The sequence below is a fragment of the Patiria miniata genome, unplaced genomic scaffold, assembly GCF_015706575.1.
Source record: "Patiria miniata isolate m_02_andy unplaced genomic scaffold, ASM1570657v1 HiC_scaffold_24, whole genome shotgun sequence".
Classification (NCBI taxonomy): domain Eukaryota; kingdom Metazoa; phylum Echinodermata; class Asteroidea; order Valvatida; family Asterinidae; genus Patiria; species Patiria miniata.
The window spans coordinates 6,553,564-6,574,374 of NW_024037063.1; the positions used below are offsets into that span (position 1 = coordinate 6,553,564).

Below are 20,811 nucleotides of genomic sequence, written 5' to 3' on the forward strand. Positions count from 1 at the left end.
AGCCCTGTTCGAAAGTACGGCCCAGCGTCCACGAGTTTTCCCCATCCCTACCCCTAAGCCTGACCTGAAGACCACCGAAGTTCCTCCCCGCGAGAATGTGCATACCGATGGTGACGAGTCTGGTGGATGTTCTGACAAGGCACAGAGCTGCAGCGATGAAGGCACGAGTGGCCCACAGCCAAATCTACTGCAGGCCCTGCAGGCCCAGCAGAGCGATGCAGCTATAAAGAGAGTCGTCGAGCTGAAGGAGGCAAGTCCAACTAGGATGAGTAACAGGAAGATGGAGAAGGAGTCCCGAGTAGTGAGGATGCTACTCCATGCATGGGATCGCCTTGAGGTCAAGGGCGGACTCCTGGTCTTCAGAAAAGGCGGAGACAAGCCGCGCTTCCTGGTGGTCCTCCCTCGACAACTGCGAAGGGCAGCATTTCGTAGTCTGCACAGAACCATGGAGACATCGAGCTACGGCAGAGTGCTGAAAGTGGTCCGAGAGCGATATTTCTGGCCAAGTCTCCACAATGAAACAATGGGCTATATGAGACAGCATCGAAAGGGAACACGGCAACTGGAGGTCTTCAATGTCCCACCGCCTCATGAGTTCCGGGATGTGGGCCGAGGACCCTGATGATGGCTTTATTCACATTTTTCTAGTCTAGTTTGTGGATATACTGAAGGTGTCGTTATCAATTGTATATTTTTGTTTATGTTTATTTGTTTGTTTGTTTGTTTTATTCATGTTTAATTGAATCAATTTTTTTAATGCCATTGCTGGGGACAGCAATATTTTAAAGATGGCGTGAGTGTGGCAGGGCCAAATTGAACTTGTAGTTTTTACTGTATTGCTTTTAGTGTTTAGGTATAGGTGTAGCTCCCCTGAATAAATCACCCCTTTTTATTAGATGTCCCCTACCCTTTCATAGAAGTGTGTACCCCTGATTAACTTTTCCCTCTTCCCCAGTAACATGACCCCTTAGAACATAGCCCCTTTGATAAGACCCTGTAAGTCCACAGCCCCTCACTTAGCAGACCAGCGGCAGTAGAGAGAGGACTGTGTATTATATATCCACTCTTCCCCTTTTCTTGGGAGCGCCTGCCCTGTGTGTTTATCTGCTCAAGTCACATCCTGGTGAGTTTTATTGTGAAATTGTTGTTCTTTTATATTGTATAATCATGTTTTGAGTTCTAGTGCAGTTTTTGGAAGGTTTTTACTTAGTTATGGTCTAAAGTGTGTTTTTGTCTTTGGAAAGTTTTTGTGAAAGTTTAATTTTGAAGCATTGAGATTTTACTGTTCCATGATGGGTTATGATTTGGATTCTGCACAATTATATTTTCTTTCTTACCTTTTTGACATATATGGAGTAAGGATGAGTATTGTTTTTTTACAGGAGTTAAGTTTCTTTGGCTATAGTTTTACAGGTTGGAAGAATGTTTTTCATGAGTTTACATTTATTGAGTTTTGTTTTATAACTTTTGGTTCCTCTTTGAAAGATGACATGATTTGCTTGGAGAATTGATTTTTGTTGAGAAAGATTCACATTTTACCCCTAGAACATGTAGATTGAATGACTTTTTAGTGTATCTCTACCATTGTTTAAGCTAGGTGGTTTGACTTTCCCACAGATCTAGAGACCCAAGTGTATAAATTCCTTTCTTAGAAGATCACCAGATGTTTATTCATGAATTAGACTTGTCTTAGTCCCACTTCCTTCACTGCACTTTCTTTTATGTTTAAATCCACTTTTACCACCTGTTTACATTGAGGCTTAGTTTGATTGTCTTAGACTGGGTGAAGTCTAATTAGAAGTTATGTGGAACTGATAAGGAACATGGATTAGTACTCATTAGATATTCAGCCAGAAACTGTGATGCCATTGTGTATGTTGGGCATTAGTGACCTTGTGTAACATGCTGTACATAATAGAGTTAGACTGTACTATATAACCAATTTAACTTTCTTTTGATATATTTCTTAATTGTATTCTTTCTTTTCCTGTCTTTTCTTGATTTTTAGGTTTCAGTCAGAGTGCATTTAAGGTCCATTATTTTGACGCTCTGTGTTGGTTTTTCTTTTCGTCTTCTTTAGTTTTTTTAGGTTGGGTTTATTTACTTTTCATTTCCAATTACTTTTTGTTTCCAATTTGATTTTTTTTTCCAAAGTTATTAATTTCTGGTTTTGTTTTCCCAAAAGGTTTTTTTTTTGTCACATTTCAAGGTGTTTTTGTGTGAATGTAAAACTTGCAGTTAATCGTGGATTAAATTGTTTTTTTGTAAAGTTCCATCCCAATTCAGTCTGTCTCTTTTCTTTTTTTTAAATTTGTCCCAGTTTTCTATTAAATTTTTCGCGACTTATCAATTTGAACCAGGCCTTTACAGATATTTTCTTTAGTGAACCGTTTTTCTTCGTTACATACATCACTGCTATTTTTTGTCCATGTTCATGAATATAAAATAAGCAAGGTCTACATATGTAGACTCTTCATCGTTTCATGGCTAGTCTACACTACTGACACGTAAGTTCGTAACTGTCCTTCCAACTAAATTGTTTATGTAGCTTGTACATGTACTTCCTTCTAGGAAAACAAATAAATAAACCGTACCTCAAACCTATGACCTGCACACAATAGAATGAGCAAAGTTGGCGATATTGTGCTGACAAAGGTACTGCAATGTTTCCAGACCTGTATTATTCAAAATATGCTGCATGTTAGCAATCATCATACATGTACATGTACATGTACATGTACGTGTACATCCTCTACACGAGCTACAAGGAAATAGTCTGTCAAGTGTCAGAGGCCAAACAAAACACCTACCGATAGTACAGTGAGAGCTGAAACCCCATTGATTCATACTCGGTATACTTTGTAGTTTTCCTGTTCCTGCTACCACTAAACTGCTGTTACATTTACAGATAATTTGTATCATTCAAAATGAGTTCAAATTATTCTCATTTGTTGGGTCCTAGTACATGTAGTTGGCTTTACATACATGAACCGGTAATCGCTCATGAACATACAATTCTCTGCCAGATGTAATAGTAATAGGGAAAGGGAAAAAAGGTTTACCCTAAATTTATTACAATGACCTACATCATGTACAATGTACATGTACATGTACATGTATCACCAAACATGATGATTTCCTTCTGGAAATGTGTATGTGTACCGGTATCTGATTTCCTTTGTTGTTGTTGGGTTTTTTTTTTTTGGGGGGGTTTAAGATTTCTCTAAAACGGCATTAGATACATTGTATGTTTACTTTGCTCAGAAATTTTGAACGCATTAAAAACAGATTGAGTTTCATGAACATACATGTACATGTATGGTATACATGTACCGGTACGTATACATTGTACATGTACATGTATCGGGATGTGTATTCTCAAGACGAGTGGCCTTTAAGCTGATCATTTGTCAGACTTCTGCAAATTGTTTTCTTTTTCTCGCTCGTATGCCAAGTCTTTGTGACATTCAGTGTATTTGGAGTGTCAACATTTCCAAGTGCTACTAGTGTGCAGTGATTTATTTTTTTTGATGCAAGGAATGCATACCTGGTGTGATTGATGAGATTCAATTTGTTCATTAATTTTTTTAAGACTTGAGGAGTCAAGTGAAATACAGAAGGAGATTTTACTGACATGTTGAGATCTACATGCACATCATGTACTTGTACATGTACATGTACATGTACGTGTACAGTATTATTTCAGAGCCCAATTTTTTAGCTACCGGTAGGTACATGTATTTGCACAGCATAAAATTGCATTGCATCAGTGTGCATACATGTACATGTACATTGCACCAGTACATACTGGCACTTTCTATGACCATGGAGCAAGGAAAATGACCAAATATAAAAATATGGTAATATACCGGTCGTTTTAATGTAGCATACATGGTCATGTGCATGCGCATAGTACATGTACCATATGAACATGCACAACTTTTTTGACATCCACAAGTCTTGGCTCAGTCTGCATCCAGTGAATACTCAAGCGGCATGTACTGGTTCATGTGTCTTTCCATTGCACATGATGATGTCTCTGACTCATCATGGCTCCTGGATGGGCAAGAACATTGCATGAATTACATTACCGGTACCGTACCAGTACACGTGGACTTGTGAAAGTATGTGCATGTATCGGGTACATGTCTTCTTCACAGCCTGTTTATCATTGAAAGAAACAAAAAATGCAGTCTTTCAACTGTAACAGAAATTTTGTGATATTCTTTGTAAAAAAAATTTGGATTATTTGTTACCTGACAATAACAAGACACAATTAGGGTAGTTGGTGGAATTCCATGGATTTACAAATGTACTTTCCTAAAATACATACACTGTACAACTGCCGTACGGTTGTAAGTCACACATTTACAATAATATCAGTGTCTTGACTCTTTACTAATGATGGGGTCAAGGTCCCCCCCCCCCCATCCACAAACAAAAGATTGACAAGGAAAATGAAACTGCAACATTGTTTTTTCTCTCTCTGTGATTGTAGGATTATCCATGAAGAAGGCTATTCTGAGGAAGATTGTAAGCAGTACAAGCCAGTGGTTTACAGCAACACCATACAGAGTATGATAGCTATCATTCGAGCCATGGGCTCCCTCAAAGTAGACTTTGGCGACGGTGACAGAACGGTAGGTTACCCCCTCCTTCACGTCAAACTCCTCAAGATGAGTTGGATTGAACCAAAGACTTAATAATTAAAGCCACTCCCTAGAGAGCAAGCGAAGCGTACAATCTAAAGAATAAAGCTTGCAAGAAATGTATGCATTTATTCATCATGCTCTTTAATTAAAGCTCCTTTGAAAGCTTGTATTGATCAATAAATAATGTTACGAGTTGGCACATTGTAATTTGCACCGGTACATGTGCACATGTACACGTACCGAACTTAAGCATTATTAATTTTATGTACAGAGCCTGGTACCTACATTGTACATGTACACGTATGCATGAACTGAAAGCACTAGTCCTGTGCCAGCATTGTATACACATTAGTTCCGCAGGATTGGTTTAATTCAAGTCTGGCGTGGCTGAAACCTCATTTAATGCTGGTTTATATTAACACAGTCTGCTGTTTGAATATACATGTCCAAATGAATAAAATAATAACAGCTTTCTTTTGATTAATGGACTTCTCCCCATCTGTACCGGGTACATTAATTTCAAATCTACTATTTTCATTTTCACTTTTAAAAAGTGTCACATCAATAATTGCACAGAACAGCAGGATAAAACTGATCGCAGGAAACTGATGTATTATTCTTTAAAATGAAATGTCGGAAGCAGCAAGAGCAACCAACTCAAAACAAAGCATTCAATGGCACAGTTGGTTTATGATTGTTTTTTTAGTCTGCAGAGTTGCACAAGGATCTTTCAGTTTAAGTATACAAGATAGCCTGAAGGTTGAAGCTCTGCAAACTCTAAACAATGTGATTTGCTAGTGTCATTACAGTCTATCAGAGTCCATGTACTGGATATGTGTACCGTAGGTTTAGCAAGTGAAATGTATGATTATGACTGACTGGTCCGAAGCCCACTGAATGCATGTCTCATATCGGTATGAAGGCTGGAAACCAATGCTCAAAACACACATGAAAACAATCCAGGTTGCTCAAATAACATTAAACAAGCGCTGTTAGTGCAAATATTTCAATAACTCCCAATTTAATTATCCAGTCCTGTTCCATTTGTCATTCTTATAGATTTTTTCATCACTCATGTTTTTCCTCCCAATCCATGCCCCGTTTGTTTCCTGGTCTAGGATGACGCACGGCAGTTGTTTGCCCTGGCTGGCCAGGCAGAGGAAGGTGAACTGAGCCCGGAATTGGCAGCTGTCATGAAGCGGTTATGGGCTGATGGAGGCGTCCAAGGTTGCTTCAGTAGATCCAGGGAGTATCAACTCAACGATTCCGCCTCATAGTGAGTAGGATTCATGGAAGTACACAATAAGATCCACATTTACAACTTGAGTTAATTGATTGGTTCACAGGAGTTTCTATCATTGGCATTGCAGATGTATAAACTGCTATCCACTTTTCATCTGATAGTCTTAAAAAAGAAATACATAAATTATAACCACAATTTAAACGATTGTCCTCTGTTTTAATTGGTGTCGTCACGTTATCACTCAAATGTTTCGATATTTATTGTCATATCGGAAGCTTACCAATAGTATCCAGCACCTGAGGAACATAGATAAATTCAGATGGGAAATAATCAAAATTGGTACACGTACAATTCATAAGACTACAATTTTAGAGTATGTAAAACATATTTCCCATAAACAAAAAAAACCACCAAATTATCTTATTACCAGGCCCTCAAAAACAAAATTTGCCACGTGTTGGTGGTGTTTCATACAATGTACATACATACGGGAAAAACAGTTCCAGTTAAAAAAAAAAACAACTTCATTGAACCAAAGACTTTATTAAGCAGGATATCTTGTGTTCCAAACAGGTCTACAATAATGAGAGCCTATGGGGATTATACAATGCCACAAATCTTAAAATAGATGCATTAAAAGCTACTGGTAGGTTGTTGTGCAAGATTTCTTGTTTGCAAAAACAGGACAGAGAACATGCAGAAATATTGTACATGTAAATCAACACTTTTTGCACAGCAGTTCCTTGACATTCATTTCAGAATCACAAGTACGATCTAAACCTATTGTTACAGAAAGCTGATACATTGTACATGCACACATGCATACATAATGGTACATTGTTTTGCTTGAGACAACACGCTGGTTTATTGGCTTGTATGTCTTAGAGCATTGTTTTAATTCCATATATTTCAGACAATTCTGTATGCAAAGTGTTAATCAGATATAGTAAAACGCTGTTATAACAAACACATCTACATACCGAACAGTCATTTGTAGACTCCATTGTGATGTTACGACAATGTTTTACGTACATTGTATTATGTGCAGCAAGCTCATTAATTTGTACATCAGTTTCAATTTCCAGACAATTATTTGAACATCAACCTAACCTCTGTACCCATTCAGTTATGAATAATTACCAACTGCTTTTCACCTCTGCAGTTACCTTAACGCTTTGGACCGACTTGCAGCCCCAGGCTACATCCCAACACAGCAAGATGTACTCCGAACAAGAGTCAAGACTACTGGTATCGTGGAAACTCACTTCACTTTCAAAGACCTTCACTTCAAGTAAGTTGCTCCATGCTGGGCTTGTATTGAGGGCAGTGTGTCTGTTTTGTGTCTTGTATGTCAACGCTAAGTGGGAATAGGTCCTTTGCAATGCTGCCATCTTTGAGAAACGTTTTGTTCTACAGGGATAGATACATTGTAGACCTTTTGTTCTTCATTTTGTTACTTGATTAAAACACAAAAAAATATTGCCCTCTTGGGCTGCAGCTCAATCCACATGGGTCTGGGAATGATAGCCATGCAGTTTACCTCATGCATAGTGCATGCAACACTGCATAAACTATTGGCAATTCCTAATGCATTGCGCCACCAATAGGTTGCCCTCGAGAGTTTACGTTCCACAACAACATGGCCGCCTTGCCGTGATACCATCTTGATAAAAAGAAAAGGAAAAAAGATACTCAATCATTAATGCGCTTACGAAGCTACTGACAGGACAAGCAATTTCAAGTGTCCTATGCTGTAAATGTGTCGACCGTCTCCCACAATGCATAGCGAAAAATGGACTCTCCATGGCAACCTCTTGGTGGCGCACTGCATTGGGAATCGCTCGTAATGACCCAGCTTAAAACAAATGCTAATCACTAATAATTCTTTGCTTGGCAAACACAGGGTTCCAGTCAAAATCGTATTCAATGTGGGTTGTCACTAGTTCTCAGCTAATTCATGTTTAGCACATCAGTGTGCCAGTGATTACTTTGCCCCAAAAGTCTCCATATCTTCCGTGTTTCTTGATGACTGTCTTGGTTTGTTTATAGGATGTTTGATGTGGGAGGACAGCGTTCAGAGAGGAAGAAATGGATTCATTGCTTTGAAGGAGTGACAGCAATCATCTTCTGTGTGGCTCTGAGTGCCTACGATCTGGTCCTAGCTGAAGATGAAGAAATGGTGAGTAGCTCGCAGCGGTTCAATTCTCTACAAGACATTTCTACAAGTTATGGTACGATGTGGTTCTACGTTTTCTAGACTTCAGGATGGTTTGAGGAGTGATGTGGTGGTAAATTGGGTACAGAAATGAGTATACATGTGTAGGACAATAAATATCTGAAGCCTTCTTTTGCCAAGTTTAAGCCCGGTTTATACTTCACGTGAAAGCGAAGCGAAATTTGTGATCTGCCCATTGCTACCTGTAGCGCCCAAACCGCCTGAGCGCACTATGGTTTTATGGAGTCATCAGTGAATTAACACAATGTAACACAATGTAGTAGTTTGTAATGTGTTACTTAAAGAACGACTGTCGAATGCGTCAATCTACATCTTTTAGTAATGGTCACGGTTTATTCATTGGAAACTTTTGTTAAGTTACATCTGCCTTTTTGTTGTGTTTCAGAACCGCATGCATGAGTCTATGAAGCTATTTGACTCCATCTGCAATAATAAGTGGTTCACTGAGACCTCCATCATCCTGTTCCTCAACAAGAAGGATTTGTTTGAGGAGAAGATCACCAAGTCACCACTCACCATCTGTTTCCCGGAGTACACTGGTAAGGAAATAAGACCAGTATTGCCTGGCCAAGATGGACCGGAAAGTATAGGACATTATTTATACTCAGTCAGTCAGACAGACAGACAGTCAGTGAGTCAATCAGTCAGAGGGCAGTTCACTAGCATTGTTTGCTTTGATCTTTTCATAAGTGATTTCTTAAACTTGTCTCCATCTTCTTTCAGGCTCCAACACATACGAGGAAGCAGCGGCCTACATTCAGATGCAGTTTGAGGATCTGAACAAGCGTAAGGATCAGAAGGAGATCTATACTCACTTCACATGTGCCACAGACACCAACAACATCCAGTTTGTCTTTGATGCTGTCACTGATGTCATCATTAAGAACAATCTCAAGGATTGCGGTCTATTTTAAACCAGATTGTAAGTATAAACCAGATATTTTAAACTAATTGAAAGTATAAAGCATGTATTTTAAACCAGATGTTATAAACCAAATTGTAAGTATAAACCAGATATTTTAAACCAAATTGTAAGTATAAACCAGGTATTTTAAAGGGAAATACAACATTTGCAAACATCAAAAAACAAAACTACTAAATTATTATGGAATACCTTACTAGACTGTTAGTGAATGACAGTCTAAAGCATCCCGTAAAATCATGGCACCTGGTGTGCTGTCATTTTCAAGAAAACTGGTATTTTTGTATCGATTTCTAACGCTGGTCGGCCGTCCAGCGTTGGTTAAAAAACCTGGATTTTTTTTCAAATATTACCCCCAATTTACCATATTTAGTTAGTCCGCATTTTGTTTGCAATCGATTACACACCTATCAACAGGTACAAGCCAGCTAGACTGGTTCCCTGACCTTACTATTCCTTGACATCTAAAATTGCTCTGTTATATCTTAATAAGGGTTAGGGAACCAGACTACAGGAACATGATTGTTTTTCTTGGTTTTCCAGCATCTAAGAACACAAAACTTCAAACAAGTCAGTGTAACAATATGTGCTACATAATGCTAACCCCCAAATCCATCTATTTCTGAAAATTACAGCAGAAACAGATGATGTATATTCCCTTTGAACATAATTTAATGTATTTTTGTGTGTGTTTTGTTTTTTACCAGAAAGCTTAGCCGGGGGTACCATGCCTGATGAAGGAAGCATTTGAAGCATGATTAAATCCATGATAGGTTTGAAGGACAGTTGACTGGTCTAGCTACGGCCAATCACTCAGATATGCACCAAGCATTGGCTTTGTCAACACACACGTTCATGCATTACTACGGAACCAGTCTACTGGGGCGTGTCAGTGTTCGACTGTTGTCATGGTTATAAGCTAAGGTGAACAGTGTAAGACATTCTCTAGGGGATCTGGAATTTAAAAAGGGAGTAACTTGTAAACAAATTCATTGACTGCACAATCATAGTTTTGTAAGTGGACTTGTAGTAAACTGTGGAGCCGATTGGTTTTTCTTTTAAATGCTTTAAGATGCTGTTTTCTTCTATCACGTTAATGCTTGTTGTATTTGCACGGATTATGTACAAAATGAATGAGTACCAACTTGAGCATGTGGCCACCGTCTTAGGACATACACCTGCTTAATTGATGGAGTATAATCACTCACGAATTGAATTTATTATTCCCATGTATATTTGACAATAACAGGTGTATTGAGAATCATAGTGTGGATTGTTCATGTGTAGCCTGGGTGGGGGGGGGACAAAAGGTCAAGTAGCAGTGTACAAAGCAAAGTCATTTCCAGTTGGGCCGACAAGAGTTGATAAATATAAAACGAGGAAAATATGACTCGTTTTAAGCACTGTCAAAAAACTATGAAAATATAAAAATCTAAAACCCTGAATATTGATACTCCAGATTCTTCGGACTACATGTACAAATTGGATGCCTTTTTATTTAACATACATGCAGATGAGATGCATTTTGTTACCCCCAAAAAATCCCTTTTAAGAGCTTTCTTAATAACAAGATAGATAAAACTGGCCCCAAAAAAGGTTTTCCATATTAACAATTTCTTGCAATGGATATGAAAAACACATTTTTTTTTCTTCTCGATATTGCATCTCAATTTGTTCTTAAAGTTTGTAGGCCCTAGAGAAGAATGTAAGTAAATTAAAAAAAAAAATTAAATTTGCTTCACCTATGTATAATTTGAATTGTGCATGTAGAAAAATCATTAAACATAATGTTTATTTGCATAAGATTATTACATGGTTTTAAGTCATTACTCATTTATTGTTAAAGTAATGTTTAATTGTTTAAAACTGCAACCCTTTTAAAAGAATGATTGTGTATAGTTGAAAACAAAAGAGTATTAATGAAGAAAGGACCAGTTTATGATGTAAATGTAAAATCGTACACAAATAGAAATGCACTCTCTTGCTTTGAAACAAAATTATTTTATTGAAACATAATTGTTGTTTCCTTCATTTTTGAATTGCTTTTAATTGATAAAGAACACTTCAATCAAAATTGGGTTGTTTTCTTTTGGATGTAAAGTGTTTCAGAGCAGATCATGACTTTTGTTTTTGAGATTAAAGTGCATGTCATGTACAGACAAATTTTAGGATTTATTCCGTCAGCTTAGGGAAAAAAATCTTGTGTCCTAGAAACTTCAAGTGAAGATTGTGATGTTGGTGGCACTATGTATTTTCACAACGTAGACTTTTTTACTGAGCCCACTATGTGTGCGCCTGTGATTTCGTGAAGAACAGAACATTTCTTGGAAGTTTGCACTTTTAAAACGTAAATCCTGAAATTTGTGTAATATTAAAATAAATAACTATTACGTGTTGACTGTATATGAGTGCCTATTGGTCCCCATTGTAGTTTAAAAAAAAAAATACCAAAAAAAAAATACACCAGAAAAGCTGAAAAAATATTTTGAGATTAAAATGAGTTAGAAATGGTACACTAAGAGATGTTAGTGTAAATACTACAGCAGAACGGACAATTGACTTCATGTACTTGGTAGGGCAATGGTCATGTTTGGAGTCAGGAAATGAAGTAGAGTTATTGTGATAATGGTGCAGTGTATGTACATGTAGATGTAACTGATGTAGTGCTAGCTTGCTTAGAGATACAAGCCGCCGCCTTCATCCAATGTTTGAATCTTTCATCTTTGTTTTGTGCCCTCTTTGAGTCACTTATGTACAGCACAAAGTGTTAGCAAATCACAGCTAAGTTGCGGCCCCATTGTCTGAATTTATTTGAAAATGATTTTTATTCCCCATTTTTTTTTGTCTGTGTGTGGTTACCAATGTAATATATATGAACCCCGTAGTGTGTTAAAGCCATTTCATTTACAATGTGACTTGCAAGGAATGCCCATCCGTGTACTCATTAAAATTACGTTTAATTAACAAAAGTATAAGTCTGTTTTGTTTTTCTAAATGTATATTTCAAAAATTATCCCACACGTGTAAATGTATGTCATTTATAATCAGATTTTTTTTGTGGATTATGTTCATCATCGTCATGGTAACGTAAACTTGCTTTAAGGTGCAAGATTATACTAGTTGATAGCATTAAAGTCATTATTAGCTTAAACAAAAAAAGTGACATTGCATTTAATAACAACATTTTATTGATGTGAATATCAAATATATAAAAAAAAAATGTGTGGTCCAAAGTAAACTCTTAAAATATCAGGACAATTTTTAAATTAATAAAAATATCCTTTCAGGATAAAAATGTGTTAGGGTAGTACCAAGATAAATTGGGCTTTCACACATCCGTTGGCATAGTAACAGTATGTTTTTGAATGCTGTTTATTTGCTTAAATTATAGCAGCAGAAACACTCCTCAATACATGTAAGCAGACCACTGCTGTTGCTGGTCAAGCGAAGATCAAAATAGCCAGGTGGCTTGTCGGAACTTTCCGACATACAATCTGCTTCAAGGAACTTTGACCCAACATCTAAATCAGTCCGACCTATTCCATTTGCGAGGACAATTAAATTTTTTAAGCCATTGCCAACAAAAATGAAGTGTCTCATTGGCTGACTAGTGGTCTGAATTGGTGTGTTTAGTGTTGAAGTCAATTTTCACGAAAAATAATTGATTGCCTCACAAAATCCGCATGGCTGAGTAGATTGGTTTGGTCAGACTCACAGCTGTGACTTGCAAATCTTACATTGTGTAGTTCACAGCAAGGGCATAAATGACGCTACAACAGTCCACGACGCCAATGAGCCATTTCATATTGGTGAAGTTGACCAATACACATGCACATAGATCAAAGTGCCTGGTAACACCATATCCACTTCAGCTAGAGGGGTAAAAACCAGCAGACACTAGTCCTGCTGTTCAAAGTGTCGAATACTATTGTTTGGAAAAACCTGGAGTAATTTGCTCGACTTCTTTCTTTCAGTTTCTGTGTATGACACATTTATTGTACATGTAATTCATCTTTGATTATGTAAAACAAATATTATGGTTCATAAAATATCTTTCACTTTAGATGTATTGTTGATGAAGTACATGTAGTGTCAGGCAACAGACCAAACAAAGGAAGGGGGAAATTGAAATTGCATGGATAGGTCCCTCAAAGAAATTTCATTGATGTCAGTTTTTTTATGTATGAATCTCTGGTTAGCATCGAAACTACCAGACTATACACGCAGTATTTTTAAATTAATCTGACATTTCATTATGGACCAATATTGAACTACATCGAGTAGAATAAACAGTTTATTCTCGGCAAACTTTGTTGGGGATTCTCACATTGTGGCCAACAAGAATAGCAGCCATTTTAGCACCGTTTAAACCAGAATTCCGGTTTATAGAACCGGTTTCATAAAAATGGAATCCATGATTTGTTACATTTAAAATGTAAATTAACTGTTCATTATTGAAGAAGTACATGTATAACACAGGCTGCCATAAACATATGAACAGGTTTCAATCCATTTTGAATTCCTTTTCCCACCTGCATGTATGTAATTTACTGGAATTTGGGAGTAAAAATTCCCCTGCAAAGCTCGATGTAATTTTGTTTAAAACTAAGATGTATCTTACAAATTGCTTATCCATCTCTTTTAACCAAAAAAAAAAAAACCAAGTCATTAAGGACTTGATCAGGAATCTTTGTAATTAACTGCAGTTATAAAAGCCTGTCCGTTATAGTCTTGTTTAATATGATCACGTAATTTGTCAATTTGTGAAGAAAAACAAGTGTAGCAGTAGAACATTTCAAATACAATGGAACCACATACAACCTGTGTACAACTGTGTCTTTATTCTGTGTCAAGCGTTCTCTTATCAAGCCTGGGCACATGTAGGTAGAACTAGAGAGTTTTGTTTTGAAATGCCCGTCTCTCATTTATGACGATCCTAAATTCACTTCACGACCTTCATCTCCAACAATAACTGTTGATGACAAATCAAAACAACTGCAGCTATTTCCTGTGAAATGTTGTGAATATGCGCACACTGTCGCTCAAGAATATTTGAAATTACACACAGTTGGTCATTACAGATATCGTTCTGTGTTACATGTATTTCAATTCTAGCTTTTTGAATACTCCACAGTGTACATGTTCATGTAGTGTTCACATTTTACACACAAATGATAATTATTTTCAGAAAAAGAACCAGTAGAGAAAATAGTAATTACTAAGCCATTTTACGATGTCAAATGATAATGCCATGGTTAGTGATTAACAACGGTTCTAATGTCTACATAGGCCATAGTCTCGGTTTTGCAATTACCAATTCAGCATGGTGGTTAATGCCAAACAAATCACGTGTACATCAGCACAAAATGAATTCATTGTCGACTCCAAGTCCTCAACTAGCAACTGTAGTTTTGTGATGGAATAATTACCACAGTTTTTTTTAATAACTTTCGGAGCTAACAGACATTAAAGACAAAAATTCCCCTGACGATAACAAAATGGACAAGTACCAGCAAAAAAACACTAACCATTTAGCAGAAATAATGAATTCACTGAATTATGCAGGTATATAGGCCTACAGTGTAAGAATACCACTTTATGCTTGTGCAATACATTCATACTAGGCTTGGAACGTGCCCCATTACTGTATTGACAATGACCTGGGAAAAAAGAAGCAATCGTGCACGTGAGAGTGCCATGGAAATGTGTCCTTATGAATACTGTATGGTTGGTTGTTTTGTCCTGGGCAATGTACTAATAGGCGTTATTCCTGAACCCATGAGGGCGCTGTCATGATGCTATTTGGGTTATAATTGGATGTGTAGCCAATGTTAGTGACATAAGTTACATGTTGCTTCAATTCACACATTACATGTTTACAATCTTTAATTTTTAGTTTGAAGTAAAAGTACTTAACTGTGTGCGCGTGTGCAGTGTGCAAAATGTTGCTCAAAATTGCTTCGAAATATGGCGTAGCCGATGTACGTCACGAAAATTTGACTCCCAAAATGCCGATGCACGTGACAATGTGTAGGATGTGACATCATTTGAGAGAGACCTATTTGTACCCTTCCTGCCCATCAATCAAACAGTGCACATTGACCAATTAGATCACGACTTTTCGTCAGGTGACTGCGGTGGGCGGGGCTTATGGCCGAATCCTGAACAGCCCATTACCGTTGCTATACACCATCATTCATTATGTTCTCTTGCACTTCTTGACTGTACAGGCCAAGTCGTTGCAATGCCTCAATGAAGTAGCCAGGGGGTGCGGCTTTGATCGAGACATCCTTCTTATTCCGCCATGACGGGAGGGTGACTTGGTACCAGTGAAGAAACAACGGTAACCGTGCCATGTGCCATGCTCTCAAACCAAGCGCTTTCTGTATGGCTGCTGGGATGTTCTGCAACGGAACACATAAAATTTTTAGTCATAATAACACACTGAACTAAGAGATTTTAAACAGATTGAAAAAAATAAACCTGGTCCCCTAAACATGCCAAATTCAGAGGACTGGGAGAAGAGTTGAGAGGTTGACAACAATTTGTAAATATTTTTACAAATAAAAAACTCCCCAAACAATATCTAAAATATCTGTAAACATTTGAAAATTGTCCAAAATTCCTAAGGGATTGTGGATTGTGTATTCAGCTGAAAATTGTCTGTGATACTCAATGCAAATATCCTACATGAATTAATGGCTATGTCAAGTTTTAATGACTATGACTATTAGTTATAGCTGAGTGCAGATAGCCACAGCCACTTAGTTCAGATCTTTCTTAGAGACTTCACGGCTAATTACCCTCACAGGGTCTGCCAAGTTGGCAATTATACAGATTCAGTTAAAAATTCATCGCGTCATGGGAACACTACGATACTAAAAATAAAATCTTGTCCTTCCTCTGATGATTAATATTTGATTCAGGAAATCTGATTCTATTTTGTTTCTCTTTGTACGTATAGCTTTTAAAATGAAAAAAAAATAATAATATAAGCAGATGAAATTATAATGTGTAGACAGAGAACTTGTAAATTAGAAATAGAATACGTAAAGATGGTTAATGCATTTTTAAAAAATACCCTATTATGTTCAAACAGTGTGATAGCTACTTTCACACTAGAATTTTTATTTTTATAAAGAAAAGAAGAAAAGCACAACCTTTTTTTTCATTATGCACTCAAAGGGTTAAACCATACGGTTTCAAAACCCACAACCGTTTTTTCCTTTTATGGGCTCCATGCACATTAATTCCAATGCATGTGCCAAGGACGTCCGACGCTCTGCGAAGCTGTTATGGGGATTGTGTACACTCAGAATAAAATCAGTTTTGCGTAATTCGCACTATACGCGCCTCAATAAGTACATGTATGAGCAAGCGGTTAGTCTCGTCCACGGGGCTCTAAAACGTGGTACACAAGCGCCCTCTATTGTTTGCGCACAGAGCCATAATGAGCAGGGACAAACAACAAGGCGGGCATGACTGTCACTTTGACTAACTGACCAATCGCCGTTTGCGAGTAAGCCACGCCCCTTAGACAACCCTATTTTGGAGTTTTGTATATTAAGTTTGGTTTGTCTCAGATTTTGCGCGTTTCGTGTCCATTTCTATATAATATATTCTATTTCTATATAATATATTCTATTCTATGTAATTGGACAATATTTCACAAGCTGCGTTGACAAGATTCTACCGCGATAGGTCAATAGAGCACCTTTACATGTACATGTATGTGTGTCTTTTGGCTGGTTCCCATCTCACCTGTGTCCCTATGGCTGCCTGGTGTGGATCCACCAAGACTGGTACCCCGAGGATATCTTGGATCTGATTGGAGTACAATCGGTCGCCAAGGATACTGCAAAGCTTGTTGCTAAGATGCACTTGAAACTGTAATTTCTGCACTGTCATAATAAAAAACATGAACAAAACATGAGAAGTTGTTTGGGCCAAGAAAGGAAAAACTCCTCCAGATGCCTCCACAGTAATTTTGGAAAATTTTGGAGGCCAATGGCAAACGTTAATAGCTTGGTGTCCTAATGATGTCATTTATTTTATAATTAATCTTCTCGAGACATTTCTTGCCTTTGATATCCTTGGCAGAGTTGGCGGTAATTGGTAGCTTAAAGGTATGACATCTGAAAGTAGCAAGTATATCGAACATTTTCCTTATTGTGCGTTCTTATCAGACACACTTAAAAATCATCAACTTTAACGCATTTATTATTCAGCACCCACGTTTCAGTGGCTGTAGTTCCAGTAGGGAGCAGTTTAAGTCTTGATTGGCTGACAATAACTGGTAGTCCGTCCTGCAGGGAACCACATCCTTGTGTTCAAAGTTGCCCTTAGATGCATGTCTTCTGGGTAGCATCTGACAAACACATGATGAAAGTGAATTAAAAGTTGAAAGCAAATTAATGGGTACATTGTACATCATCGTATTTATCCTCAAGCAAACTTGACACACTGCAGTAAAGTTGGAAGTACGGTACCTGTAGCACGTTTTACAAAAAAAACTTTTAGTGGTTTAGCACACGCAGCTGGAATGTCGCCCGCATCTTGGAATAGCGCAATGCGCAGAGCACGATATGGACCGTGTGATACAGTATATCACACTGTTGTTGCCATGGATCGACCAATCAGGATCAAGGAATCAAGTTTGCTTGAAAAGAATTACTCAAATACCCACTCAAAATAAATTTTCGGGATTTTTTTCCCAAATAATTCTGACTCACCAATGTGTGATCTCCAATCTTCTCTGAACCGATTGGAATGTCAATGGTTCCTGTAAGGAAATCAAAACAAGGACAACGAAAAAGGAAATAAAACTGCACTAATCCTCAAAAGTATTTCAATTTTACAATTGAACGAAGATATTGATGACTGGCGCGGGGTTCGAACCTGCGACCTCCGGATTACCGTTCTGGTGCTCTACCAACTGAGCTATCCAGCCCTATGTTGGCGGTACCCCAGTTTGTCAATGTCTTTGTTCAAGAGCACTAGTCAGAAGCCATCAACTTGAAAAACTTAAACATTTCATCAATCGAAATCGAAAGACTAGGTAATGAAGTTACCTTGAACTGGTGATGGTATCCCAACAGTCAGAGCCCTAAAAGTACACAAGAGACATTATTATTTTTAATGATAGTTTATTCAATCTCAAACATTTCAAGGCCATCCCTGATTTGATCTGGGCATATATTTTATTGATCGTTGCCTGGTAACCATGCTTTCTACCCACTACCCATACCATGTATGTCTATGAGTAAACCAGCCAGCATCCAGCTTGGTGGTCGAGTGGTAAGACCTCTGCACTAGCAAGCAGGAGGTCGTGGGTTTGAGTTTCACCAAGCAACTTTTGAATGTTTCTGACAAGCACTCCTGCACTGAGTATACATTGCTAATTAAATATACATTGGTAAAGGGCAAACGCAAGTATTCAAATTGAAATGGAAAGTACTCTGAATACTCATATATATTCGGTCAGTCTGTGATGAATCTGTAAGCACACAAAAGTTCAGAAATCTTGTTGATAAGCGACGTTATGACAGATTGCCTTTTCTTACCAGTATTTCCTAATGAGTTGATTTCTACGTCGTGCCTTCAGGAATGTATCATTTAAAGCTGTGGCTGTCTGCTTGCATTCACCTAGAAGGAGGAGCCCTGAGGAGTATCTATCAGAAGGAAAGGAAACATGTAAATACGCTAAATAGTATCTATTGAAGAAGTTCTATAGCAATTAAGTGTTTCAGGCAGACCCTCACTAACTTGAGTCGAGTCGAGTCGAATCAGTAGGTCACTAAGGTTGAGCCTCTGACACAATTCAAGTCTGAAATTGATAAGAGACTCGGGTTGAGTCGAGTCATTTACCAGCTATGACAACTCAAATCAGAGCCTTGGGAGGGGCAGAAAGAGGTTTGGGAAGGAGGTAGGGGATGGGATAACATTATGGAGCAAAATGTGGCTTGCAAGTTGGAAGCTTGCAGCATGCTTGCAGGTTAGCATGTAGGTTAGCATGCCAGCGAGATTTGCTGCAAGCTTGCAATCATTCCAAATATGTCAAATTAGGGCAAGCTTGCATGGAAAGGTTGCAGCAAGCTTGCATGCTACCTGCAAAATTTTAGGGCAAGCTTGCAGACGGCTTCCAGAAAGCTTGCAGTTAAGCTTGCATGACAAGCTTGCCGCAAGCTCTCAGGCAAACTTTTTGCTTGGTCTAACGGTAAGCCCTGCAAATCAATTCTACACTGATTGCTGAGCCATGGAATTAGTTTCTTTTTTTTTTCACTCACCTATCAGCAGCTTTTGCAATCTCCGCTGCTGGTTTGCCGATAGATTCAGCTACTTGCGGGAGGATATCAGCAATATTTCCGCGATCTTGACTGGTCCCCGTCACTGGGACACCAGCTGGTTTGTTCAAGGCAATGATGCCATCTGATTGAAAGTAAATGAAGGGGAAAATTGTATCACCTTAACATTTCTGATGGAAATTGTTGTTCTCTTTTAGCCGTTAATCTTATTTTGAAAACTAAGTTCAGCCTTCTACATGTAATTGTTCCAACGACTTGGACCTATCCTTTTTCAAATCAACGCTGTGGGTGCAGAAAAGAATATGGTCCAAGGAATTTTTGTTTGTTAGACTCTGCATAAGCAGCTGGAATTTTAAATGTGGAATTTGCAGGGTGATGGTCATTAATTGTCTTAGGGAGTAGACTAACCGAATGGTTTTTGGACTTTATTTCCTTTTTAAAAATATCCTCCAAAGCCACTGAATTCAAAGAAGAAATTGAACTGTACCTAAATAAAAGGAATGATTGGGTTACAAATACTTCTAGAATTAGAAGGCTTCTCTCCGTCAGCTGACGGAGAGAAGCCTTCTACATTTTTTATTGTAATTCTAGAAGTAGGTTACAAATATCAAATCAAAGTAAAGAAACCTATTGAAAGAAAAAAGCAAGAAATTAATTGAGCCACGATCGAACCAGCACCCTTCTGCATTGTAGCTGAGCATTTATCCCGAGCGAGCTACCGAAAGAGTTCTGGTTTGTCCGGCCGTTTATCTGATAATGAATATGCATGTACAGTCACATCAGCATTGGACAAAGCAAATGTTGGAGCTGGAATTGGAATTACTCAAGCTACCATGGCTACAGTCGCATTGCCATGATTGTGTTTTTACGATGCCGTAACGATACTCGATAGTGTTTGAAATTTGCATTACGGCTGTCGTAACGACAGCCACTGCGTTTTTGTTTACCATGATCATAAACCTTGCTATTTGAAATCTCTTTTTCAAGTTCGTCCCTTGTTGTGTTTTCTAACTGCAGAAGTCCACATTTTGCAAAAATACTCTCGTCTTCCTTTTGCTGTCTCCTTCGTTTTCTTCTCTTGATCATTCTGAGGTCCTCTGGGTCTGAATTAAGGACTGCAGCCAGCTGGTTTTGTCCATTGTTTTGTTGCACTTTCCCCTCGTCCATCTCATGCGGCGTGCACTGGTGCAATCGACACGCACACATTGAAACTGCACGAAAACCAAGTTCAACTTCAAGTTGACTGATTGCTTTGAATGTTAGCATTTTGCAGAACGATTACCAATGTTCAGTACTGGAAATCAATCCCTTCTTTTTGGACACGTGTTTCACAAAGTCGGGTTCAACACATCACTTAATCACGGAGACCAAATTTTTGCAGAATTTAAGAAGATTTTAACAGCAGCATCATAATCTGCAAAGGCGCCACAGAACGGCAGAAACATCTTTGATTT

At 38.0% G+C, this 20,811-nt stretch overlaps 2 protein-coding genes and 1 long non-coding RNA gene across 3 annotated transcripts in view; 2 read left to right on the top strand and 1 right to left on the bottom strand.

Moving 5' to 3' along the window:
• Positions 1-13,865, top strand: part of LOC119731987 (guanine nucleotide-binding protein G(i) subunit alpha) — a 32,087-nt gene extending 18,222 nt beyond the window's left edge. Inside the window, exons 3-9 of the mRNA XM_038205329.1 lie at positions 4,499-4,640; positions 5,771-5,928; positions 7,058-7,186; positions 7,945-8,074; positions 8,517-8,670; positions 8,855-9,053; positions 9,761-13,865. Of these exons, the coding sequence (XP_038061257.1) occupies positions 4,499-4,640; positions 5,771-5,928; positions 7,058-7,186; positions 7,945-8,074; positions 8,517-8,670; positions 8,855-9,045 (904 nt within the window). The 3' untranslated portion in view covers positions 9,046-9,053; positions 9,761-13,865. The remainder of the gene's footprint in view (positions 1-4,498; positions 4,641-5,770; positions 5,929-7,057; positions 7,187-7,944; positions 8,075-8,516; positions 8,671-8,854; positions 9,054-9,760) is intronic.
• LOC119731990 lies at positions 77-2,356 on the top strand. Its single transcript, XR_005271504.1, has 2 exons — positions 77-1,123; positions 2,009-2,356. It is a non-coding gene; the product is annotated as an uncharacterized LOC119731990 (long non-coding RNA).
• LOC119731989 (mitochondrial mRNA pseudouridine synthase Rpusd3-like) lies at positions 13,773-20,809 on the bottom strand. The gene is made up of 8 exons (XM_038205331.1): positions 20,305-20,809; positions 19,340-19,481; positions 18,617-18,724; positions 18,125-18,159; positions 17,786-17,835; positions 17,289-17,421; positions 16,815-16,954; positions 13,773-15,457 (listed from the first exon to the last, which is right to left on the bottom strand). The coding sequence occupies exons 1-8, from the start codon at positions 20,621-20,623 to the stop codon at positions 15,236-15,238; spliced, it is 1,149 nt and encodes a 382-aa protein (XP_038061259.1). The 5' UTR covers positions 20,624-20,809; the 3' UTR covers positions 13,773-15,235.
• Between the last annotated feature and the right edge of the window lie 2 nt (positions 20,810-20,811).

Coding starts and splice junctions, on each gene's coding strand:
- LOC119731989 (XM_038205331.1), bottom strand. CDS start 20,623: ATGCTAACATTCAAAGCAATCAGTCAACTTGAAGTTGAACTTGGTTTT. Junction 18,725..19,339: donor ATTGCAAAAGCTGCTGATAG/GTGAGTGAAAAA, acceptor TCCTTCTGATAG/ATACTCCTCAGGGCTCCTCC. Junction 15,458..16,814: donor AGGCAGCCATAGGGACACAG/GTGAGATGGGAA, acceptor GTTCCGTTGCAG/AACATCCCAGCAGCCATACA.